At 24.3% G+C, this 26,887-nt stretch overlaps 2 protein-coding genes across 5 annotated transcripts in view; one reads left to right on the forward strand and one right to left on the reverse strand.

Moving 5' to 3' along the window:
* Positions 1-411: 411 nt before the first annotated feature.
* LOC122507887 (golgin subfamily A member 1) lies at positions 412-9,111 on the reverse strand. Its single transcript, XM_043620859.1, has 8 exons — positions 8,722-9,111; positions 7,714-8,107; positions 7,486-7,574; positions 7,161-7,289; positions 5,211-5,738; positions 1,925-2,452; positions 1,589-1,819; positions 412-1,502 (listed from the first exon to the last, which is right to left on the reverse strand). Exons 1-8 carry the CDS (start codon positions 8,830-8,832, stop codon positions 1,347-1,349), a joined length of 2,166 nt encoding a protein of 721 aa, XP_043476794.1. The 5' UTR covers positions 8,833-9,111; the 3' UTR covers positions 412-1,346.
* A 513-nt stretch (positions 9,112-9,624) lies between these two features.
* LOC122507885 (centrosomin) overlaps positions 9,625-26,887 on the forward strand; it is a 36,865-nt gene continuing 19,602 nt past the window's right edge. For 3 of the 4 annotated variants that reach the window (XM_043620853.1, XM_043620854.1, XM_043620857.1), the window contains exons 1-2: positions 11,779-12,881; positions 25,559-25,614. In XM_043620853.1, coding sequence (XP_043476788.1) covers positions 12,781-12,881; positions 25,559-25,614 — 157 coding nt within the window. In that variant the 5' untranslated portion in view covers positions 11,779-12,780. Of the gene's footprint in view, positions 9,826-11,778; positions 12,882-25,558; positions 25,615-26,887 lie in introns of those variants that run through there. The other variant, XM_043620855.1, reaches the window with a different exon arrangement.

A 26,887-nucleotide genomic window follows, 5' to 3' on the forward strand; every position in this document is an offset into this window, starting at 1 on the left:
TTTGTAAAATTGAATAGTAAACAAATGAATTTGAAAATTCTTGTATAACTTTTTCAAAAATTATTAATAATAATGTTTATGTAGAAGAATTTTAGTTAATAAACACGAAAAAAAAATTTAATTTTGGAAAAGTTACAAATTATTGTAGAAATTCTATTATTTTAAAAAGTAATAATATTTTTCGCAAAAATTAAATATTGTTCAAAAATAATAAAATTCTTCTTAGGGATTAAATTATTTTTAATACAATTTTAATCGAATTTCCCGAAAAATGTAATTGATAATGATTTTATCACTCGGTCATCTTTAATTAATATAGTCATGAAAAATTTAATTTGTAGTTTAAGTTTTTAATTCTTATTCATAAGGAAAAGAACAAAAGATGATGACAGTATAAAAAGAACAATTAAATAAGTTAAGAGTATTTTTAATAATCGATAATATACAATTTGAGAATTGATTAATTTAATTATTATAATTATTACGCAGTATGACGTTTTTTGGATTAGGCACAATTTTATACCTTTTTTCAAAAAAGACACGATCAACGTGTCTCCCTATTTTCAATTCACTGTCATTCTCTATCAGTTTTCTACTGGAGTTTTTGATATAAATGGCAGAACGTGTCTGATACCATAATGCACTAATTAATTTTTATTAAATCTAATTGTACTAGCGCGACTTAATACTTATTTTGTTTTTGAGATTTGCGAGTCTTATATTAATGAGCCCTAAAATTCAATTCTACACAGAGACTGGCAATATAATCAATATCACATAATTCCATCTACATTTATAATAATTAACACAAAATAACTTATTTTTGTTCGGAAAATTAAAAACTCGTTGACAAGAGACATTTAAAAAAGAATTGCAATACAATTATTTCTTTTACACTATTCCATTTTATAAATATATTAACGTTCATTTAAGTTAATTAGTTCCCTCAATTACTTTTTTTAAGTCTTAATAATTACATTGAAAATAGATATACAACAAATAGCACTTTACTCTTTGTGCTTTTTACGTTATACAAATTTAAAAATTGGGTTTTGGAAAAATTCTTTTATTTGAAAATTATCGTAAAATTGAAATTTAACGAACTTTGAAAAGTATGAAAAATTCTAGTATCTTATACAATATTTTCCCTTTTTATAGAAAAGCATAAAAATGCTAATATTCAGACAATATTTTCTATTTATTAGAGTAAAGTTTTCCAATTTTTTTTCTGTCTTTTTTTGGAGATTCTAAATTCAAGTAAATTTACTTTGGTATTTGTAAGACTCACTCTCGAACTATCGTTTTGGAAAAATTTTCACTATCTAAAAAGTTTATTACTTTTCTTATCAACTTGGTGGAATGGCTTTTGCTGTTTGTCCGAAACCCAAATTTGGCCTTGTTCCGAACCAAGACATTTTCCATTCTAAAGTTTCTTGCAATAGTCTTTCTTCCTCGGGGGAAAAATGAAGAAGTGTCGCCACCGCTCTTGTTAAGTGGAGAGCCTAAAAAAATTTTAATTTTTCAAATTAATTTTTTTTTTTTGAAATTGGAATGAATTATTTTGATTTAAAATTGAAAAATAATTTACTTCGTATTCTCTGCTGGTTAGAAACTTAATAAGAACGTGTTTCAGATATTTGAAGTTGATATCGTCTTCCCTGGAATTAGTTTGCTTCGAGGTGACTGTTTTCGATGAACTGGGACTCAATACAGCCACTGATGACTCAACATCACTGTCTAATGACGATGATGGCACTCTTAATTCCCGTTGAAGAGTTTTTTTCATATCAGCCAATCGTTGTTGCAAAACTTTAATTGTCTGGAAAAGAAGATTTCAAAATTAATTTTCGAAATAATTAAATAATTACCAACTAATTTAATTTTTTCCAAGTTTTTCAATTTTTCTTTTTTTTTAAATAAATACCTTGGTTTTTTCTTGAAGTTGTTCCTCCATATCGGAAAGACTTGTTTTCAGCACCTTCTCATTTCCCTCCAGTCTCTCTCTGGATCGTTCAGCATCATCTAATTCTTGAATTCTTCTATTTGTTTCCTCGTGCTTTTTCAATGAATCCTCAATATCTTTTTCCTTGACTTTTAAAATATTTTCCAATTTCTCAAGTTTACTGTGAAGTTCGACATTTTCAGTTTCCTGTTGACAACTGTCTTGTTGAACAAGTTGCATTTCCTGGGAAATTCGAGCAATTCTCAATAGAGCCGAATCCTTTTCGTTCCGCTCCTTTTCTAAACACACACGAAGTGTTCCTGACGAAGTCTTCTCAGATTCTAAATTCTCCCTTAGACGAGCCATTTCTAAATGAAGTGACGAATTATTTGTCCTCTCATCTTCCAATGATAATCTCAAATGTGATAATTCAGAATTTGTCAATTCAAATTTTCCGTTCATTTCTTCAATTTGCGATTTGAGTCCCTCCACTTCCTTCGACGATGCTTCCTGTCGACAATAAACAAAGATTTTCAGTTTTTATCTTTTTTCCAAATTTATCATGATAATTAGCAATTATTGATATATTTATTATATAATAACAATAAATATATTTATTTAAAATAAATTAAATATATTTATTTAAAATAAATTAAATATATTTATTTAAAGTAAATTAAATATATTTATTTAAAATAAATTAAATTAATTAATTAAAATAGAATATTAAAAAAAATCAAATCTTTCGTTAAAGGAAAGATCGTTAAGAAACGACAAAAGTGTTAAAACTTAATTGTTAAAAATTTGAGACGATTATTCTACAAATAAGCAGAAAAAAATATTTCGTAACAAATAAAACGAATTAATAAAAAAGCAGCAAGGGGAGGAATGTTGTAAAGAAAAGGTAAAAATAAGCCAATAAGAAATAATACATATTCTGATAATTCACTTTATTATTTATTTTTTTCTCTTAATGAAAAATACATCTTCGATTGTAGATAAAAATGATAATAAAGCTTCCTAAATTAGGTTCAAAATAAGAACAAGAAATAAAAAATATAAAAACTAATCAATGCAACGGCATGCTTGAAATTAAACAGGGTTGCCACGCTTTTTGCTCTTTTCAAATTCCCTGACATTTCCAGGTTTTTAAAACAAAAATTATTCGAAAACATCAATATCTTCATTTTTAAATAAATTTTTAATCATTATTTTTTTTATAGAAAAAAAATATAAAATATTTTATAAATAAATTAAATATTATTTTATAAAAAAAAATATTATTTTATAAAACTTGCTACTTTGTTACTGTAACTTTTTCAAAAATTATTTTCATTATTTCGATTATAGATTTCTAGAATTTTCAACTAAAATTCTTCTTTAAGTCAATTTTTTAAAAATAATTTTTGAAAAAATTCATTGTGAATTATCAAATTCTTTTGTTTACAATTTAATTTTACCAAATTTCGATTATTTTGACATTCTTCAATTAAATATATTAGAAATCAAAAACTTCAAATAATTAAAAAAAATTCCATTAAACTTAATGAGAAAAATTAATTCTATAGAATTCTTAATTAAAAGTATGAAAAGTTCGAATTTTCGAAGATTTTAATTTGAAATTAATTTTTAAATCAATATTTATTAGAAAATTCTACGAGAATTCAATTATTTAACTATAAAAATAAATATTTTATTAAACAATTGAATGTTTCTTAAAATTGAATTTTCATAAAGAATTTTTTCAACAATTTTTTAAATAATTGAATTGTCTTGACAAATTTTAATAAAATTTTTAAGAATAATTGTATTTAAAATTGTATTCAAAATAATTGAATTCCTAAGAAGAATTTTATTATTTTTGAACAATATTTAATTTTTGCAAAGAATATTATTACTCTTGAAATAATTGAATTTCTGCAATAGTTTGTAACTTTTCCAAATATTAATTTTGTTTCCTTTTTTTACTAATTTAAAAAAAATGTAATAAAAATTCGTTGCAAGAATTCAATTATTTTCCTAAATAATAAAATTCTTTACAGGATTTCAATTGTTTTTAATACAATTTTTAGTAAATTCTTCGAGAAATGTAATTATTTTCAAAAATTGTATTTAAATTATTCAAAATTAGTCAATTATCAATTATTTTTAATAATTTTTACAAATGTTCCTTGAGAATTTTTTAATCCATTTGTTTACAATTTAATTATACGAGATTTTGATTATTTGAAAATTATTCAATTAATTATTTTTTATTAGAAAATAAAAACTAGAAATAATTTTTAAAAAAATCCGCAATTAAACTTTCCCAAAAAATTAATTCCACAGAAGTGTTAGTTAAAAATATGAAAAATTCAGAGTTTCAAAGATTTTAATTTAAAATCTTTTCAAAATTCAATTATTTTTCAAAATTCACGCTCTAATGCTTTTAATATTCAATTATTAAATAATTGAATGTTTCTTAAAATTGAATTTTCATAAAGAATTTTACCTACAAAATTTTAGATAATTGAATTTCGAAGAAGAATTTAATTATTTCTAAAAATAATTGAATTTATACAATCATTTGTAATTGCTTCAAAATTCAATTTGTTTTAGTGTTTTTAACAAAAATTATTCTATAAATCTATATTATTCTATAAATTTTTTCAAGGTTTATAAAATTCCCTGACATTTCTAGGTTTTCCAGGTTTCTAGGTTGCGTAGCAACCCTGTTAAAGAAAAAGCAAAATTCATAATTGTGCCATTTATAATATTTTATAAAAAAAAGTAGACGAAAAACTAAAAAATGTGCTTCAAGCCTCAAGCATTGTTTCTTTTTTTTGGTCATGCAGTAACGACAAATCGTGTCTCAGTGGTAGTTTTCTTTCGTATTTTATCACGTATGTACTTTCAAGATTTTTTTTTATCTCGAATTAGTTCGAATTTAATTTAGTAACTAAAAATGAATAATTTGTTCTACGTTAAAATAAATATCGACAAAATAAAAAATAATTTGAACTTTTTTTTGAAAGTTGAACCGAATGCAAAAAGAAAATAGACTATAAAGATAACTAACAATAATAGTTATTCAACAATTAACAATATTTTTAACGTTCGTATATTCATTTTGTTTTATAATGAAATAAATAGAATTTTTTTGGTGTATTAAAAGTGTGAATAAGAATCCTAGGATGAACAATTGATAGTGTGCCAGACAGTCTTTTTTTTTGTTCCAAAAAGATGTTCTAGCCCATGCATCATCGATTGCGAATCACGGGTAACTCACAATTTGTTGTTTAAATTCTTCGACCTCATCATCGACGTTGGCCCGGAGCTCTTTCAGTTCCGTGGCCATCTCGTCGATGTCCTCGGCCATGCGCAAAAGCTTGGCGTCTTTTGTCGCCATTACCACATTGTTCACCTCAATTTCACTCTCGAGTTGCTTTATTTTTTGCTTCAATTTCTCCTTTTCCTCTTCGACTCGCCTCCTCTCCAAACCCTCTTCACCTGCCTGTCTACTCAATCTGCCGACTTGTGTCTCAAGACTTGAAATTTTTCCCGACCAACTTGTTTTAATATCGGACAAATGTAAATGTGTCTCTTCCAATTTTCTCTCGAGAAGTGTTCTCTCCCTCATTAGGTCGGCAATTCGTTCATCAACCGTTAATTGATCATTTGAATCTAAGGCCACGCGTTGCTCTAAAACAAAAACTTTATCCTTCAAATGACGAACTTCTTCCTCGGTTTGTGCCAATTGACCCGAAAGTTGTGCCTTCTCTCTTTGCGTTGAATGCCGCAATGTTTCCATTTCGTCCTGAAAACAAATTATTCAGTATTGCAAATTTTTTGACAAAATATTTCTGAAATTAATGAAAATGATGCGAAAGTACAGACCAATGGATCAATTCCCTATAATTTTTATTTTATTTCAATATTTTTCTTTTAATTTCTTTAATTCGAATTAAAATATTAAATTTGAATAATGAAAATATTTACTGACTGTAAAGTCGATAATCGAAAATAAAAATTTCAAAAGGTTTTTATCAATAAAAATGTGTCGAAAGCTAAAGTGGTTAAATGAAAAAAAAAGAAAGCAATGAATGTGAATGAAGTTTGAAATTCCCAAGCGAAATTACTGTCTTGTTCCCTTCGCTTAATTTTTTATTTCGTAAGCACCTTAAAGTTTTAGAATCACCAGAATTTAATTTCTCAAAATTTGAAATAGATGTATAGCAGAGTGCATCAAAGCTTGAAAGACGTACCTCTAGCATCAGCGGTAGCAGCAGAATTTTGCGATCATAGCCGCAAATTTTTGTTTTGTTCTCCAATAATCTTGTGCTTCAAACTTTTCAACTCTCCGATCCCTTTCTCTCACTCTATTTTGTTTTTCTTTTTTTAAATTTTTTTCTACTAGAATTTTCATTTCTGTTTACATTATATCCGAATAATGTAAACAGAATCATTTAGAATTAACACAAAAATTTTATTTTCGTAGTCGTGTTTTCCAAGCGGCAGAAAAATTACCTACACTTTTTCTTTTCCGAAAGAATATATGCGATAATATTTTCTTTTGCCATGTATCGCGAAAATATTCGTAGTTTATGAAAGTGCAGGAAATAAGGACAAAACACAAAGCGAAAATCTCAAAATGCCCACAAAAAAACAGTCCTTTAAGAAGAATTTCCCGATTATTAAAATAATTGTTAATATTCCAGAAAAAATATTTCCTTAGATTAAAAATGCAAAATTTTGATAAAAAAAATTCATAAAAATATCTTTGATCCGAATTTCTTTCAATGAAAAAACAATTTTCAAGATCAAAAATATTAATTAATATTTAAATTGAAGATTTAAGCAAATTAGAAACATAAAGAAATAATCTTTAAAAGAAAGATTTTTATGCTTATCCCCAACTGAAATTGCAAATTAAATTAAAAGAGGGTTTTGAAAAAAAACAAATAGAAAAAAAATTTAAATTGAGCCACTCAAAAAAAGCGAAAATTGATACAAACAAAAATTCAAAGGATCATGCTTGTGTGATAAAGTGCAAAATTAAAAAAAAAAAAAAATCACGCAGAAAAAATTGTGTGTCTCTGTTCTTGGCTTCAATTTTGGGTTTCACTATAGAGAGAATTATTTGCATATTCATAATATGTAAATTTTCATTATTGTCAATGTGATAAGAAGCTTCGAAATATGTTACGAAACAATTTAATCTCTTTCAAGCGATACTCACTTGAACATTATTTAACTCGTCTTCGTATCTTCGTAGACGGGAAACTTCTGTTTTTAAATTATCCACTTCGGTCATTGCGAATTTTAAATGGTGTGACTTCTCCTCCACTTCTTGTTCTTTGGCTAAAAGCTTTATAGAGAATTGAGAAAATTTATAACACAAATGCAAATTAAATTGTAATTTACAAATTTAGTAGAATTTAATTGATCATTTTGTAAATGTAACGAAAAATTAAATTAAATTTATGTAAATATAAATTTAATTTTAATAAAAATTGAAATTTAATAAATAAAAGTAGAAAATATTTTAATTATGCAAAACTTACAAGGTGCTTGATTTTGGCCATTTCTTGAGTTTGAAAACCTTCTAATTGTTCAGCATCTTCTTGAAAAGAGTACAATTTCTTTTTGTATTCTATAGAAAAAATTAATTTTGAGTTAATGTCGAAATTGAAAATAAAAAATAGTTTTTCATAGATCTTATTAATTTTTTCTAATTTAAAAAATATTTAAATACTTTACAAAATTAGAAAACAAATTGAAATTGAAAATACCTTCTGCTTCATTTAAAGACAATTCCAATGAACGCCTCGCATTTTCTGCTCTCAATTTTTCCTCTTCAATTTTCGCCTTTTCTTTTTCTTGTTTTTCAACTATTTTCTTCCATTCTTTTTCCTTCTCTTGTATCTTTATTCTCCATTCCTCATCTCGTTTTTCCATTCGTTTGAGCAATTCAGTTTCCTTTTTCTGAAGTCTCCGTCGCCATTCGTCTTCTCTATTCTCAAATTTTTTAACATCTTTGGAAGAAAGTTGTGTGCCATCGGTCAATTTAAAATCAAAACTGTTCTCACGTTTTAACGATATCGGCGGCGAAGACGAAATAGGATTTTCATCTCGAGAATCGTCTAGAGATATCTGAGATCCACTGACACTACTGGTTGATCCTGTCTGTAAATTAAAAAAAATTATTATAATTATAAATTATTATAAATTCTCTAAAATAATTATTTTATTAAAAATGATGCAATATTAAAAAGATAATGTAAAATATAAATTGAATCTTTATAAAGACAACAAAGGCTTCTATTCGTGAACTTGAATGCAACTAATAAACTAAAGAATATTAATTGAAAGTGACGAATATAACACTGTTGACAATGACCTGAAAACTCAAATACAAAAACAATTATCTAAGAATAACAAAAAACGATTCGGAGGCTTTTTATTGAACCAAATGAAAACAATTTAAGTAACAAAAAATAAAATACTTTAAAATGTAATCGAAAAATAGAAAAATTGTCAAACGTATTAAAAGCGTTAAGTTTTTTAACAATAAAATAAATTATAAAATTATTTTATGAATATGATTATCATAATTATGAATCGATTTATCTATTGAATGAATTTAAATCAATTTCGAATTATTCTCTGTGACGATAGTGAAATAAAAAACAAGATCTAATAAAAAGTATTGACGCCGCGTAAGGAAAACATAATTAAATCTTATCAAGGTCGTAAATGTAGGAAATATAGGAAAATCTAATAATTGTAAAACAATTTACCTGGGACAAAAGTTTGGAATTAATTCCTCTGACACTTCCTGCATTTCTGACAACTGTAGAAACGTCACTTCCAATTTCTTCTCTTATTTTGTTCTTCAAACTAGCGAACATAGTGCAGCTTTTTTTTCTTTATTGATAAGGATTAAAGGTGGATGTCAGTAACCACCTGTCAAATGTCAACGTCACAATTGATAACGAAATATGGGTCAATTTCTAGTACCTTCAAATCGTTATATCCTCGTAGATAAAATTATGAAACTTCATTTTATATTAATTTCTGTTTTATACACTCTACTAATAATTGTTGATCCGGTAATTGTTGCATTTTAACTGACAACAACAAAAATCATCATCCACCACACGACTGCCATTATCACTTTTATAAGTGACGTAACTAACCTAAAAATTTCGTACACAAAATTCTAGGAAATTGAAACGATCGAAAGTAACTAGTTTATCGCGGGAAATTTGAATACACTTTTTCTATATCTAAAAGGGGAAATAAGTCGAGAATACAAAAATTCCAAAAGCAGTCAGAAAAAGCCAGAATATTGTGTAAATAATATTAAGTACAAAAATATTACACGAATTAAGAATTGCAGTGCCAAGAGCAATTTTTAACACTACTTCAACTATTTCATTCATTTTCGCACTAAACCGGGATTATAATATTAACTTTGGAAATTTTAAAATTAGCATGATTTATAATACAATAATAAACTGAAGACTGTCTGATACTGTCAAAATTAGGATCAAATTAAAATAAAAAAACAACGCATTAGGGTTTTTTTGTTAAAAAATTGCATGAGGGAAGTGGAGGGAAGTTTTAAAAGACGAAGTTGGCAACACTTGTCGAACATCCAATCAGAACTAATGGAACTAGTGTGAAACAAAATGGCGTCAAATGGAGTTTGTAAACCAATCAACAATCAAACGTTTGTTTTGAAAATGACGGTTTGCTGATGATTTTATTCTTATTGTTGTTGTGAGAGTGTAAAAACAATTTTTTAATGGATAAATAGTGTTTAATTGTGCGTTAATTTGAACAAATATCACGAGAAAAATGGAGGACGACACTATAGCGTCTATAAACTGCTTTGAAATGTGAGTAACCATTCAGTTTTGACTTGCGTCTTTGTGTTATTTTTATCCTATACACACGGGGGTTTTTCTCTATAATAAAGTTAATAAAGCTAAAACAATAATCGGAATATTTTTAGTGTTCTTCTTTCTTAAAGGGGAACATGATTGATGCATAAATTGTGTGCAGTTTTTGTCATAATTTCACATTTCTCACATAACCTCTATTTTCATATTTCATCTCGCATAATATTTTTAAGGTTATCTCCACAGAATCTTTCAAGCTTTGAATGCACAAAAACGGCAATAAGGGAATTTATTTTTGTATCACTTTCTATATTTGAATCATAATACTATTAATCATAATTGTTTACAGTGTAGCCACATGTCAGTAAAGTCAGGGAAATGTCGGGGAAAACAATTTTTTGTCAGGAAAATTAAGAAAATTGAGACTTTTTTCGATTTATTTTCAAAAATTGCGACCTTTTCGACTCTTTTTCCAATTATTCCAACAAAATACCACAATTTTTATTAAAAAAGTGCAACATATTTCGATTTTTATAGTGCGAAAATAATCATGTTTTAAATTTTTAATTAAAAATTCCTCAAGAAATTAATTAGTTTTTTTAAATTATACAAAAATTCTTTTAAGAAATTTAATTATTTTTGAAAAATTACATTAAAATATTTTTAAAAACTAATTCTTAGAATTTTTTTAAAAGTATTTTTAAAAAGTTAATTGTAAGAATTTCTTTATTATAATTTCTATTATTATTATTTTTATTACTAATTTTTATTAATTAAAAAACATGGACAATTACTATTATTATAAAAAATTGATTTTTTGTATTCAAATAATTAAATTCTAATCGAACATTCGGAAAATTATTTAAAATGAATATAGATAATTGATTTAGAGACGAAGTTTAGCTGTAAAATGTAGAAAATAATTTATTTCAGGAAGGATTTTATTTTATTTATTTATTTGAAATTACTTTTTTTTTGGTGAAAAAGAAAAGAATTATCTTTTTGTGGTATACTTGAAAATATTTTTTTTCTTGGTTAATAATTTAGGAATTTATAGGACACTTATTATAATTTTTGGCAAGTGTTTTATTAATTTATTGTTTTTTCTCCTTTTCTAAATATCCTCTTATCGATCCATTGAATGCTCCAGATTCGCTTAAGTGTCACAGATCCTTTTTCAAGCCAAAAGCACAAGTTATAAATATTATCTTATTTAAATTGTTCAGGTTACTTCGAAACTTTCCATTAATTTATTTTCTTCTCGCTCTATCATATCAACAATTCTTGAGGTCAAAAGCCACTCACTGTAGAAATTTTATATCATTTATTGAATAAATGTCGATTACTATTATTAAATTTACAGTTGCAGTGATTTATAATTAATACAAGAGTTTTAAAATTAATTTCTAAAATTAATTTCTACAATTAGTTCTTACAGAAATTAATACGTATTTTTATTGTTTAGGTCAGTTTTTTGGAGTGGAAATTACGCAGAAGTAAACTTTTCGTTTACTTGAGTTGAAAATTTTAGAAAAGATTTAATGATGTAAACAAAATTAGGAGGATCAACTTTACTGCATTATTTTCCATCGATTCGCATCTTAAGACACCTTGACCTTTTGCGAACTACTTAAGGAGCTTAGATTGCTTGACTTCGATAATAATTTCAAGATTCGTGACACGAAAATTGTGTTAAAAAAAATATATTGTTTCTAGATTTTTTATCTAAAAGGTTTTGATTTTTTTGATCAAAATTTGTGTCGTTATTCATTGATTTTGGAGCTTGAGACTTGAGAATATTGGAAATTCGAAAGAGAGATTTATTGTGAATTTCAGATCGATCATCACATGTGTGAACTCCCACTTTCAGTGGAGCTTTCTGCCCCTCTTTCGTTGCATTTCTCACCCCCTCTTCATCATTCCAGCGCATCCACGCTGCCGTCTTCTTCAGTCGACTCTAGTCCGTCGAATAGTCGTTTGTGTGTATATGTGATAAAATTTATCGTCAATTTCTATTTACACCCGCAGTAGAGAACAAATATTGCATTAATATATTTTTAATGACACAAGTTTCTTATTTTTAAAAGTGCGATATTTTTGACATCACTTTTTTAGTGGGAGACAAAAAGGACAATTGAAAAAAGAAATTAAAACAATGGGTCATAATAGACCATCGGCGAAAAAGAGATTATTTTTTGCAAAGAGAATGGTGAAAAAAGGAAAATTACCACAAAAGTGAAGTTTTCTTTCGAATGACATTTTCAACTCTTTAATTAACTGTTAAACTTTGTTTATTTAGTTCGTCTCGTTCTGTGCCATAAACGGATTTTCTGGGATTTTTTGACTGAAAAAGTTGGTGACAGTATTTTTTAACGAATGGACCCAATGTGATTTAACTCTGGACATTTGATTTAAGTGATAATTTCTTTTTTTTCGTTGTTTGTTTAGAATCGGTTAACATTGTGTTTTTTGTGTTCAGTGTTATTTATCTAGAAATCATCTTGAATTATCACGAATTGATTCTGATACATTTGAGGCGAATGTGCGCCGTAAGGGATGGACAATAATAATTCAGGCAACGTGCTCATCTCGCCTTGAGTTTCATTTTGGCACAGCATCCGGACTGAAAATTATTGTCAAGTGATTTTTTCGAAAACAGTTTTCATTACAAAGGACATTTTACAAAAGCTAGATTTATTTCCTCTCCCCCTCATCGCTTTTCATCATTGAAAGAAAGAAATTTTTCCAAATTTTGAAATTTTACTCACTTAATCTTTAAATTTTCTGCTCTTACATAAGACTGATTTTTCGCGCCAAAAATTGTGCCAAAGGGTGAAAGTACAAAGAAATCAGTATTTAATAGAAATTGGATTGTTATCGTTAATAGAATTGTAATATATATATATATTTTTATTGCATTTTTCCAAAGTAAGGAAGGGGGAAAAAATCAAAATGTTTCTCGGAGGTTTAGGATATTCGAATACAAATCAAAACAACCTTCAATCGCCAACGAGAACTAGTATTTGGGGAAGTGCTTTAAGTCCATTCAGAAAGTAAGTTGAAATTGCCGGTACTTAGAAATAATTTTCTTTCATGTCTTCAGGTAGTAAAATTTCTCTGTAGTATAATTTTATAGCTTTTGAACAATTTCTAAAGTTATTGAGTATTGAAATTGGCTCATGAAGGGTCCCAATTTACCTAAGTATTCTATTCTCTTTATAGGGTCTATTTTTTCTGCAGAGGAAATTAACAAATTTTTCCGAGAAAGTAATGGAGACTGTAATAATTTTTTTATTTATAAATTTTATTACAAAATGTCTCTATCTCTCTATTACTAAATCAAGGTTGCCACAGGTTAGGGAAATCAGGGAAGTCAGGGAAAGTAAAATAGGTCAGGAAAATGAGGGAAAAGTCAGGGATTTTTATTAAAGTACTGGAAAAAATTGAATTTTAGAGAAGTTACAAATGATTGCAAAAATTCAATTATTTTCAAAAGTAATACAATTCTTCGCAAAAATTCAATTATTTTCAAAAGTAATACAATTCTTCGCAAAAATTCAATTATGTTCAAAAATTAAAAAAAATTCTCGTCAAAATTCAATTATTTTTAATAATAATAAAATTCTTTGCAAAAATTTCAATTATTTTCAAAAAATTTTCCTCAATTCAATAATTTTCAATTTCTACTATAATAATAAAATTTTTCAAAAAAATTCAATTATTTAAAAAAAAACATTTATTTTAAAAAATTTCTTCGCAATAATTCAGTTATTTTCATGAATAATAAAACTCATCATAGAATTTCAATTATTTTTAATACAATTTTCATTAAATTTCTCGACAAATGAAATTGTTCTTAAAAGTTGGATTAAAATTTATCAAAGAAATTCAATTATTTTAAAAACTTTTGCCTATATTTTCAATACATTTTTAATTAAATTTTTTCAAAGACTTAAATTATTTTCAAAAATTTTAATGAAATTCTTTGTAACAATTCAATTTCTTTCAAAATAATTTTAATAAATTTTGTCGAAATTCAATTATTTTCAATGTCTACCTACTATTTCAATAAAATTTCACAAAAGAATTCAATTATTTAAAAAGAAATTTTAATAAAATTCGTCTAAAGAATTCAATTATATTTTCAAAAGTAATATAATATCCGAATAATTAAAAATTTCGTAAAACTGAATTGTAAACAAATGAATTTTAAAATTCTCCAGGAAGTTTTGTAAAAATTATTAAAAATAATTGATAATTGACTTCTTTTGAAGAATTTTAATAAAATTATTGAAAATAATGACATTTATCAAAAGAATTTACTTAAAATTGTATTAAAAATAATTGAAATCCTGTGAAAAATTTTATTATTTAGGAAAATAATTGAATTCTTACAATGAATTTTTATTACAATTTTTTTTAAATTAGTTAAAAACACGAAAAAAGATGTAATTTTGGTAAAGTTACAAATTATTGCAGAAATTTAATTATTTTCAAGATTAATAATATTCTTCTCAAAAATTAAATATTGTTGAAAAATAATAAAATTCTTCTTAGGGCTTCAATTATTTTCACAAATTGATAAAAAAATGAATATTAGTTAAAATTTTAGATTATAATTGAATATTAAAAGCATTATAGCACGAATTTTTAAAAATAATTGATAATCAAATTCTTTCGAAGAATTTAAAAAAAATTTTTGAAAATAATTACATTTTTCGAAGAATTTACTTAAAATTGTATTAAAAATAATTGAAACTCTGCGAATAATTTTATTATTCATGAAAATAATTGAATTCTTGCAACGAATTTTGTTATAATTTGTGTAAATAATTTAATTTTTTTTTTAAATTTTATGGAAATTAAAATTTTTATAAAACATGAAGATATCAATTACTCCCAGTCGAAGACTCGGAGTAATTGATATCTTCATGTTTTATATTAATATTCTTATAAGTTGTTAAATTTTAAAAATGTTTTATTTTGAATGTTTTGAAGAATTTTAATTCCTAAGTATGGAAAAATAATAATAAAATACTTATTTATAAATTTACTTATTGATGTTTGCGAATTTTTTCTTCATTCGAATCGAAAATCAATTGATTGATTTTTGAACTATATTGATTTCGATACGATTATTTATTGCTCCAGAAATTGATTGTATGGGAATATTGATTTATTTCTTCATTATAAAGAAAAGATGCAACGCAATTGCATCAATTAACATAAATTCAATATTTCCGGACATCATAAATGGAGTTTTTGTGAAGAATGGAATATCGAGTTGTATATATTTACTACGCCTACGAAATATACTCCTACATGAAATGCAAAAGAGAGTCAAAATAAATTAGTGCCGCGTATAAACAAAAGCGTTAATTTGAACCAATTATTTAATCCCCGGTTATTAATTTAACGAATTCATTTAACGAATTTAAAAAAAAATAATTTCCCATAAAATTGGAATTATATTTTTATTCGCTTTTTTCGCAATAAGAAATTTATTTTATTTATTTATTTCCCGTCTAAATTTTTGAACGTTCAATGAAGAGAGATTTTTTCGTCACTTTGTTCAATTTGAATTTTTTTTTCTATTTATTTATTTGATAGAAACGGATTTACTAAAGAAAAGCACAAAATTATTAAAAAAAAGAGCTTTTTGTACTTTAAAAAATTAATTTTTAGCTATGAAAATATTTTATTTATTCTATTTTCATTTTAGTTTTGTAATTTTTGGGAAATACTTGAATGGAAAAAAATTTCGTCCATTTTAACGTTCGAAACTTTAGAATATATATTTTTTTCGAAGAAAACTTAAATATTTCTGTAAAATTATTCGATACCGATTTTGAAAAATTTTAGTTTTAATTCAAGTTTTCTAAATTTGTATCTGGGATAATGGGAAAATTTCTAAATAATCTTGTACCAAATATTGTTTCCTGGAGAGTTTATGTTTCGAAATTTGTTATCACAAAAAGATTCCTTTGTTAAATTTTTTTCGACTGTTGTTCTAATTCCGATAATTGCTTTGTACAAATATTTTTATTTTCCTGAAACAAAATTAGTTAAATATTAGAATCTATAAATTAGATTTATTTATTTTTAACTTATTTGATTTATTTTACGTTAACTTTGCTCCCGATATGTAATTATTTGTATTACGATTAATATAGAGAAAACGAACGAACTACTGATAATTTAAATCATAATTTTCTTTTTCTGATAAAAGTAATATTAATTGAAAGGAAAGCATTGATGAAAAAAAATATATAATTTTATTGAGTAACATAAAAAATAATATATCTTGTCATGTCGTAAGTAGTCTTAATTCATCATTAATTGAAACATTTATCAATTTGTAAAATTGAAACGTATTTAAAGTAATTGTTTTCTTATAAACTTGTTGGTAAAATTTAGTTTCATCAATAACTTCCTTTTTAATTTCAAAAAATAATAAATAGCAATAAAAATAACAATCCTGGCTTTCCATCTCCAGCAGAGTTAGTCCCCCATTTTTTCAGTTTTAATTTTAAAAAATAATAAATTAAAAAATTCAGACTCACATGATTTGATTGTTAATTTTCAAGTGCTCTTCAGTTTTTGAATTCTTTACTTTTTGTTATGTTTGAAATTGTTGTTAATTTCGACATTGTTGACATTGTTTGAATATTGTTGACTATAAATTAGCAACTGACAATTGCCAATTGACTATTTAAAATTGACAAATTGGAAATGATTTAAAATTGCATAATAATGTTTTAATAAATACGTATTCTTCACAATTAGATTCAATTAATTGCTATTGTTTCCTTTTTAGTTTTTGCGGGTCTATTGACAAAATTTCCTGGCCTGCTGATAATCTCTGCAAAAATTGGAATCCAGAAATAATTTGGTGGGAAATACGCATGCGCATTTGAAAGGATGTCGACATCGTCGACCCTCCTCGAGTAAAGGTCGCTTCACATCCCAGTCACTGATACCCCACTCATTTTAAAAATCAACTGGAAATAATTTAATCCCTTAAATTATTCTGGAAAAAATAGTCATTGAGGATATAAAATGATTTCCAGTTTCGTTAGAAAGAAATCTCTTCTTCTTCTTCAATTGGATTTTCTGTTGCTCTTCATCAGCAAAAATAGAACAAAAAGGAGAAAAAAAGGAAATTTCCTATTTTACATCCTTGTTTATATTTTTCCGAATTTAAAAACAAATCCGACATTATATGGAAAATAGAATTTTTTTTCCTGTATTTCGTCCAATTGTGCAACAAGCAGCATCACACGTTGGTCCATAATACGCTCTTGTTACGTATTGATTATTCTTTCAAGCTTAATGACGTCATTCTTAGCTTACACATCAAAACATTCTGTTATATTCTTTCGCAAAAAAAAAAAAAATAGAGCGGAAATAAATTTTCCAAAATAATAATAAACATTTCGTTCTGTTGAGATTGACGTGTTAATTGTCTGCAAATATTTCTTAACGGTAATAATATACTATCAGTCAAATGAGACGATACCTGGTGTAATAGTTCTTCTTCGAATACACTCTCAATTTGAGATTAAATTTCGCTTCATTTTTTCCAGAATTAATAGATTAATTATTTAATAATAATCTTAATTTGAGAAGATTAAATTTCTCTTTATTTTTTCTTGGAATTGATAAGTTAGAGAGGTTCAATAAAAAATTATAGAGAAAGGAATTAAAATCTTTTTTTATTAAGATATACAATTTTTATGAATAAATTATTGTCCCTGGGTACATTGATTTCGCTCTCCCTTTGCAAAGTATAACTTTAATCAGCAGATTTATTGAGAGATGAAAAGTCTAGTTAACTCCAATTTTAAACTTCCATTCAAGATGTTTTGCCACTGTATTAAACTATATATTGCTTTCATGATAGGTATATAGTTAAAAATAAATAAAAAATTGCTCGTGAAAAATTTGTGAAATTTCGTTTGCTTTTAAAAATTCTATTTTCACTATAAAACTTTAACTATAGAGAGAATTTTTAATCTTGATAAATTAGTTTCTATCTATTTCAACTTTTTTCATATTTATAGTTTATTATTCTATTAGTCTCGCAAATAAACGAAATTTCAAATCAAGGACGAAAAAATTGAAAGTAATTTTTTGGGCGTTTATCTTTTTTATTCACCCACACGACTCATTCGAATCTCTCAAAGGGTCAGAAACCCACGAAATTAAATTTTATACACTTCTGAAGAGTTTCGTTTAGAAATACATTATTATTATATTTATTTTCCATTGTGATTGTGATGATCATTATTATTATTATTTTTATTATTATTACTATTATTACTATATTAATATTTATATTTCGGAATATATTTATTATCACTCTCTAAATTAGTAAATTTTAATTATAGTAAATTTTTTTTACTAATTTGAATTAGTGACTTATTTAGTACATAATTAATTGTTAATGTTTATATTTTTAAAAATTTAAATATAATTCTTCGCAAGAATTCAATGATTTGCATAAATAATAACATTTTTGCCAAAATTCTATTTTTTTTAAACTTTCAATAAAATTTCACGAAACAATTCAATTATTTTCTATAATTTTAATAAATCCTTCGAAACAATTTAATTATTTTTTTAAATAGTAAGATCTTTGCGAAAATTCAATTAGGCAATTTCAATAAAATTTCATGAAAGAATTCACTTTTTTCTTAATTCGTTATAAAATTTTTCAAAACAATTTAATTATTTTCTAAAATTTTAATAAATTCTTCGATAAAATTCAATTATATTTGTAAATAGTAAAATTCTTTGCAAAAATTCAGTTATTTTTAATACAATTTTAAAAATATTTCAAAAAAGAATTAAATTTTTAAAAAATGTATAACAAAATTTCACGAAAAAAATCAATTATTTTTTAAAATTTTGATAAATCTTTCACAATTCAATTATTGTTTAAACTAATAGAATCATTACAAAAATTCAATTATTCACAATAAAATTTCACGAAAGAATTCAATTTTTTTCTTAAATCATTATAAAATTTTTCTAAAGAATTCAATTATTTTCTAAAATTTTTTAAAATCCTTCGAAACAATTCAATTTTTTTAAAAATTTTTAATAAAATTTTTCTAAAAAATTCAATTATTTTCTATATATTTTGATAAAATTTCTAAAAAGAATAAAATTATTTTAGAAAATTGTAATAAAATTCTGAGAAGAATTTTTTATATTTTCTAAAAATTTTATTAAAATTCAATAATTTAATTGTTTGATTTCATTTATTAAGAAACACGATTATTTTAAAAGCATGAAAGAAATTGTTCATTAAATTCTGTCAAAATTTTTAATTAAAATTATTAAAGAAATTCCATTATTAAAAAAAAAAATTCAAAGAAATTCTTCAAAAGAATTTAATTTGGATTTTCAAAAATTTTAATAAAATTTTTGTCAAGAATTCAATTATTTTCATAAATAATAAAATTCTTTGGAAAAATTCAATTATTCTCAAATTTTTTGATAATATTAGTGTCAAGAATTCAATTATTTTCATAAATAATAAAATTCTTCGAAGAAATTCAATTATTCTCAAATTTCTTGATAAAATTCTTTGCAAGAATTCAATTATTATTTTCATAAATAATAAAATTCTTTGAAAAAATTCAATTACAAAATTTTTTGTTAAATTTCTTGGCACGAATTCAATTATTTTTGTAAATAATACAATTCTTTGAAGAAATTCAATTATTCTTAAATTTTTTGATAAAATTCTTTGCAAGAATTCAATGATTTTTAAACAAAAAAGCAAACAACAACTGACTTTAAACTGCGAACAGATTACCGGAATACAACGATCATTAATATAGATTTTAATTTATTAATTATTATTTTATTCCAAAAAAATAATAATTTTCATTATTGAAGTGGAAAAAATTTATTTGATTCAAATAATCGATTTTGTATGCATTTTGTTCTACTGAAAGAAATAGAATACATATTTATTTATATTGATTGAATTTTTTTAAATTGACGGATTTAATTACAAGTCTGGTTTTTAAACAAAATATAAGTATATGTGAATTATTACGTAAAAACAGGTAATCGAAACCTAGACATTGAATAGGGAAACTTGTTTTTAAAAAATGAAATCGCAGTACACAGTATTTTATATTTTATCAAAAAAAAAAATATAAAGTTGCTTACTTCGAAAGTTTAAAAGGTTGAGATGATAGAGTCGTTAGCTTGGGACGTAATTACAATGCTATTTTTATTCAAGCTCTTCTTTCATTCTTAAGGGCTCGACGCGTGTTTTTTTATTCACTTTTACCGAACAGGAAAAAAAAGTATACAGAAAAATACTTCTTTGAAAAATATTTCCTGACATTAAGTAATGTCTTTTGAAGTGTAGTTATGCGGTACTTGTTAATTTACTTCAATGCGAGCTAAATAATTTAATTACTAAAAATTTATATTATTGAAAATAATATATTAAAAAAAATAAATTAATATTACGAATTAAAATTACGGAAAATTAATATTATGAATTAATATTAGGAATTAATATTGCCGGGATTTAATATTATTAATTACTTAATTCAAATGCAACATCTGCTGTTTGTTTCTATTTCCGTTTTTTGTAGAGGAAAAGCCGCACAGAATGTCAAAGAAGATGGCTGAAAGGGAGAAATATATTTTTTTTGCGTCATTTTAAATGAACCCTTCTAGAGATTCTTGGAAGTCTACATCGGGACGAGTTAGAACTAACTTAATCGTATATATGCAGGTATTACGGAGAAATGACAAAATTTCCAACCGAGAAGCATTCCTTTCGTTTTTCATCTTCTGCACGAGAATTTACTCCGGAAAATTGAATTAAGTGTTTAATTTCGTAATGGTTGGATTAGCGTTTCTATTACTGCTAATTAGATCCTCATAATTATTCATAATAAGAATTTTTAATGTTTTCATTAGAACTAATTTTTTACTTTTTTATTTTTGCGCTACATTTACTTTTTGTTATCCAAAAAGTCTACTTTTATTGTCAAAAATTTTAATTTTTAATTTTTAATTATATCTTTCAATTTTTAAATTAAATTTAAAGGAATAAATTTCTTTGACATTCTGTGGCGGGGAAAAAATGTTAATTTGCTCTTTAAAGGTATTTAAAACATTCTATTTAAATTTCGTGACATCGGTAACTATTTTAATGTTTGGACTTTTTCCAAAATCTCACTAATATCGATTTTCGTGTTATTTTCGAATTTTTAACTATACAATTTAGAGTAAAAAATTTGTCACATGTTTTTTTATTTGTTTTTTTAACTTAGTGTGTAACAAATAGCTTTCAAATTAATTTTCTTTTCTTATTTTATTCACAAAATGGCTTTTAAATTACTTTATAGTAAATAAGATATAAAATCTCCTCATGCGAGCCAGATGTGTACATTTTAATTTGAAATTTAAGTGCAGACTATGTGCATTAATTTGCATATGAAAAATAAATAGGCACCATATGGTTAAGTCTGTTTTTTCGTTTTTTTATCTCTAAATGATTCATTACTCATATTAATTTCTATTATAATTAATTGATACAAATTAAATATTAGATTGCAGTAAACAAATATTACGTTTTTATTACTGCTTAATATTTTTTTATTACTGCTTAATATTTTTTTATTACTGCTCAGTAGTTTTTTTTATTACTACTCAATAAAGTTTTTTTTATTACCGCTTTCAATTTAAAATAAATATTTAAAAAAAATACCCAAGAGAAAAATGTCGACAGGAAAATTTGTTTTTTTGGATAAAAATAACTGGAAAAAATTAAATTATAGTAACAATTGTGTATTTTCAAAAATGGCTAACAAGCAATAAAGTGATAGAAATGATTTGAAATGATGATTGAGAATTTTCTCTCTCTCTCTCTCTCTCTCTCTCTCAATAATGATGATGTATTCCATTACTATTGTGGACAATGGGATGAAAACCGTATTTATCCACATGATATTTCACAGTTCGAATATTACCGCCAGGTTCGTGAACAGTATACTCTCCATGCACGTGATGTCCTGAATAATTTTTCAAAAATTTACCATTCAGTTTTTTTAATTTGATTGAGAGAAAAATAAGACAACCGTAAATTGGAATTTTCGTTACATTTTTTAGATTTTAAAAAATTTGGATGGAAATTTTTAATTCTGGTAAAAGTCTATCTTGGGAATGAAAAAATATTACGGGAATAATTAAAAATAAAGTAGGAGTAAATAGAAAAAATTAAATATTATAAATTCAAATAATTTAATAGAAAGAATTAAATATTAAGTTCAAATAATTGAAAAGAAAGAATTAAATATTAAGTTCAAATAATTGAAAAGAAAGAATTAAATATTAAGTTCAAATAATTGAAAAGAAAGAATTAAATATTAAATTCAAATAATTGAACAGAAATAATTAAATATTAAATTCAAATTCAATAAATAAAGTATAACTTTATTGAAATAATTTTTTGAATTAAAAAAAAAAAAATTAGTAAGTAACAAAATTTTAATTAAAATTATAAATTCTAATTTTTTGCTTAAAAAATTATTTCAATAAAGTTATACTTTATTTATTGAATTTGAATTTAATATTCAATTGTTTAAATTAAATATTCAATTATTTGAGTTTAATATTCAATTATTTGAATAAAATATTCAATTATTTGAATTTAATTAAATTAGAATAATTAGAATTTCCAGTAAATAATTTTTTTTAATACTGACCGTCATGATGTTCTTTATGACCGTGAAAATCTTTGGTATGATAATCTTTGACACCATAAGAGAACTTATAATGAGGCGATGCAACATAATCGTGATGATGATGTCCATGCTTATCTACCCAAGAGACTTTTTGGTGATGGCCATGGACAGGTCCATTGTAATGTGCAAACGAATAGGCTTTGTGGTGATGATGGTCATGTCCAAATGATCCCAAACTTCTTCCAAACAATAGAAATATTAAAATTGATAATGGAAGAATCTGTGAAAAAATTTCGTCTTTAAATTCTGTAAATTACTAATCAAGAAAAATAATAATATGCAATTATTCATAAATTATAAATTTTTAAGTAGTTATTAAATTAATTAATTTTTAAATAATTAATTAATTTAATTTAATTAATTAATAATTAATTTTTAAATAAATTCAAAAAAATTCAATTGCAATTTTCATTCAATTTCTTTAATTCAACAAAATTCTGTTCAATTCCAAATATTTTCTAATTATTATTATTTATTAAATTAATTATTGAGTTTATTATAATTATTAATTAATTATTCTCTTTGCGTAAATTATTAATTTTTTTATTCGTGTTAATTAATAATTATTCTATTCTTATTAATTATTACATTCGAGTTAATTATTAATTATTATATTTGAGTTAATTATTAATTATTCTGATTCGAGTTAATTATTAATTACTCTATTCGAGTTAATTATTAATTATTCTATTCGTGTTAATTATTAATTTTTCTATTCGTATTAATTATTTTTAAATAATTAATTAAATTAAATTAATTAAATTTTTTTGTGATTGACAAAAAAACCAATAAAATTACCTAAAAAAATAAATTTATTAAATTAAATAAAAAAAAAATTTAAGTAAACACTTACAAATTGAAACACTGACATTTCGATGAGAAATTTTCCAATGAAAACTGTCAGGATCTCAGGGAGTCGATAGACTAAATTATTTTTCAGTCTTATCTCAATTTATATCAATGAAAAATATTGACAAACTTTAGTTTATTAACAAAACAAAAAAAAGTGGGTCGATTCATGAGTTTTTTTTCGGTCCCTTGACTCTAATTTCCATTTTGTTGCAAAAGAAAAAATAATTTCTTCGCAAATAATATTCATTGGTGCGGAACATTATATATTCAAAAGAGGAAAGAGACAATAAAGAACCGAAAAAATTAGATTGAAAATTTCTCAATATTCGTCATTACAATTATTAAATTATGAGAAATTCATTTTTTACGCGCGCCTGTCGGAATTTCTTTCAACATTTTTTTTTTCGTTTTTCCGGTCATTTATTAATTTTACAAATTTTCTTTTATGTTTATATTTTTATTTCTTTATTTTTATCCTTTTCTTAAAATTTCTTTATTTGCTTTTATTAATTTTTTGAATTATTTTTATTTATTTCTTTTATTTTATTTATTTATTTTATTTTCTCTTTAATTATTTTTACTTTTCTATTATTTACAATAAAATATATTTTAATTTAATTATTCCTTAAAAAAAAATATTGTTTATGCAATTAAATTATTATTCCCGTTTATAAATATATTAATAAATTATTCCCCTTAAAAATATATAAATTTATTATTAAACTGGGTCAAAAACTACATAGAAAATATGTTTAACAAAGATTGACAAAAATCGACTATCCTACGGGGGTCGATTTTCAAAAAAACAAAGAAAAGCACCGATTTCCTGTTAGATTTTCTCTTGTATTCAGAAATTCGATCAGCATCTGTTAGGGACAATATCCGCCCGTATGAATAAGACACTTTTAGGTAAAGATTTCCGGTCACATAAAGTGTGCTTAGTTTTGTAAAAAAGAATTTCTAAAAGTGTTTTAAAGTTACAAAAAAGAATTCAGTGATTTAAATTCAAAATTTAAAAAAAAAAAAAATTCAATAATTGATTATAAAAATAGTTGAATAAATATTTAGTATTGAAGATATTTTCGAAACGTTTTTTTGTTGATAACAAAAAAAAGAAGGTAAAAATGGTTCTTTTCTACACAGATGGATTGCTATTTTTAAAACTCCGTTTATTATCTCATCAATTTATTTTAATGGACCATAATTCGTTCAATAACTCTTCGATAGTGTATATTTTTGGGTGTTCCTTAAAGACTTTGCAGAAAAAAAAGTTGTTATCGATTAATTAATTTTGTTATTTAATTATAAATTTTTATTTTAGTTTCATTTATTTTTATTTCGTTATTTATTATTTTATTGTTATTTATTTATTTGTTAAATGATAAATAAATTTATTTAGTTATTTTTTATTCAATTATTTATTATTAAAAGAAATTAGAAAGTTAGAAGATTAAATTAATTAAAAATTAGAAAAAAACATAAAAGAAATAAATTAGACAGATTTTATTCTACAATGAAATTTTAAAACAGTAGAATTTAGTTTTTGAATTAATGAAAATAGCAGAATTCAGAATAGGAAAAAGGGACATTAATTATGTGTATTTAATTTTCACGTGTGGGTCATGAATTTAAACGTGTGGCAAGAGTAGTAGACAAATAACTTCACATCCCTCTTTTTTTCCCAATGTTTAAATCCCCTAACATCTTTCTAATATTAGGACTTTCTCAAGTTTAAGAACCAGTATAGTTTTTACTCTTATATTTATTCTTAGCTCAAAGGAAGATCAACTCTCTTCTCTTGAAATCGTCTTCTATTTACCTTTTCGAATTCTTTAAAAATCAAATCTGAATCGTAAAAATTCGACATTATGCAATTTAAGAAAAAAATTTTTACTCGATTTGAAAATCTCATCAATTGTCAGAAAATAATTATGCGAAAAGAATTTACAAAATTCTTTTCTTGAAATTTAGTTTATTTTTATATATTTATTTATTTATAAATATGTATTATTTATTTAATACTTTATTAATTTATTTGGCCAATTTATCAATTTACAAATTTACTCATTGTGGAATTTTGTTTTCTGTTTCAGTACAAATATGCCGCTGCAGGACATAACTATGAATCAAACACTTCCTCTAGTCAATGGTGAATAATTTTTTATTCTAAATTATTTGCATTCGCTTTTCGAAAATTGTAGTTGTAATATTTTTATTTTTGTCTAAATTGTCACAACTTCACAATAACTTGAGAAATATTTGAGATTTAATTTAAACGATATTAATAATGTGAAATAATTTTCGTCTGGGGTCATTAATCGATCAGACATCAAAATGAATTGGTTCATTGTTCGAAGGTCTTCTCACTGTACTTTTGATATGATAGACAATGAGACTATATTTCTTTGCTTTTCTCGATCGTCACTACCGCACCCAACGTTTTATTGTTAATTTCCGAGACAAATTGGTTCCCAAGTGAAGCGTATCATTTTGCCACAGTTAACGGAAATGATTATCGAAAATGTCGAAAAAAAAGTCATTTGCATTTTGGATATTTTCGATTGGCTCTTATCACTCGAAATGATAGTCTTTTTATTGACAGTATTTTTTTTCATTTCAATTTGTAAATTGACAATTTACTTTTTATACATTTCGAGGAAGCTCGATAGATTAGAGACAGGATTCGTTTCGATTAATCGTAATTTTAATTAAACAGTAATTGTGTTTAATTTATTATTTTTTATTTGAAACAATTGTAAATGTTCAGATTTTTTGATTAAGTACAAAAAATTTTAATTTTCTGTATAATTTTTTTTTCATTTATTTAATAAATAAGTAGTTCTACACTTAATAAGTATCAAAGCTTTCCTGAAATATTGTCAAAATTCTAAATTTGAGTGACAGTGTAGGACTGCGACAAAATTGTCGACACAAAAGTTTCTGAGAATTGTTTTAAGTACTCTCGACCACCAAAGGAGGACGTGGAAAATTTCAAATTAGTCCTTTTTTTGACTATTATTAGACGATTGTTTTCTAGAAGCGAATACAAATAATTGACAAAATATTAAAATTTGGTAAAATTGATTTTTTTCGAATATAAGTATCAATAATATTTTTTTAGTTTTACAGAATAATGTTTATCTTCGATTTTCTTTCTCGATTCTTCGGACTTACGAATTGAATATTTTTTAGGGAATTTGGCGTTCGCTAATTTGGAATTTTTTTTAATGAACAAAGAATGCGGTGTAGTTAGAATTAAATCCAAAGTTACTCGATCTTGAAAGTGATGGATGAAGCATAAGAAAAGGTAACGACCGGAACACAAGAGGGAGAATATTTCAACTGGATACTGAGAATTGAATTGACAATATTTATCATTTGGCAATATTTGACAACGTTTATCATTTTAGCGAAGAAAAAAA

Source organism: Leptopilina heterotoma, unplaced genomic scaffold (assembly GCF_015476425.1).
Source record: "Leptopilina heterotoma isolate Lh14 unplaced genomic scaffold, ASM1547642v1 Lhet_52, whole genome shotgun sequence".
Lineage (NCBI taxonomy): Eukaryota > Metazoa > Arthropoda > Insecta > Hymenoptera > Figitidae > Leptopilina > Leptopilina heterotoma.

What these genes read in the sequence shown, in the direction of transcription:
- LOC122507887 (XM_043620859.1), bottom strand. Translation starts at nt 8,832, where the DNA reads ATGTTCGCTAGTTTGAAGAACAAAATAAGAGAAGAAATTGGAAGTGAC. An exon ending in TGGCCAAAATCAAGCACCTT is followed by an intron (nt 7,290 to 7,485) that starts GTAAGTTTTGCA and finishes TTCTCTATAAAG; the next exon opens with CTTTTAGCCAAAGAACAAGA. An exon ending in ACGAGTTAAATAATGTTCAA is followed by an intron (nt 5,739 to 7,160) that starts GTGAGTATCGCT and finishes ATTTGTTTTCAG; the next exon opens with GACGAAATGGAAACATTGCG.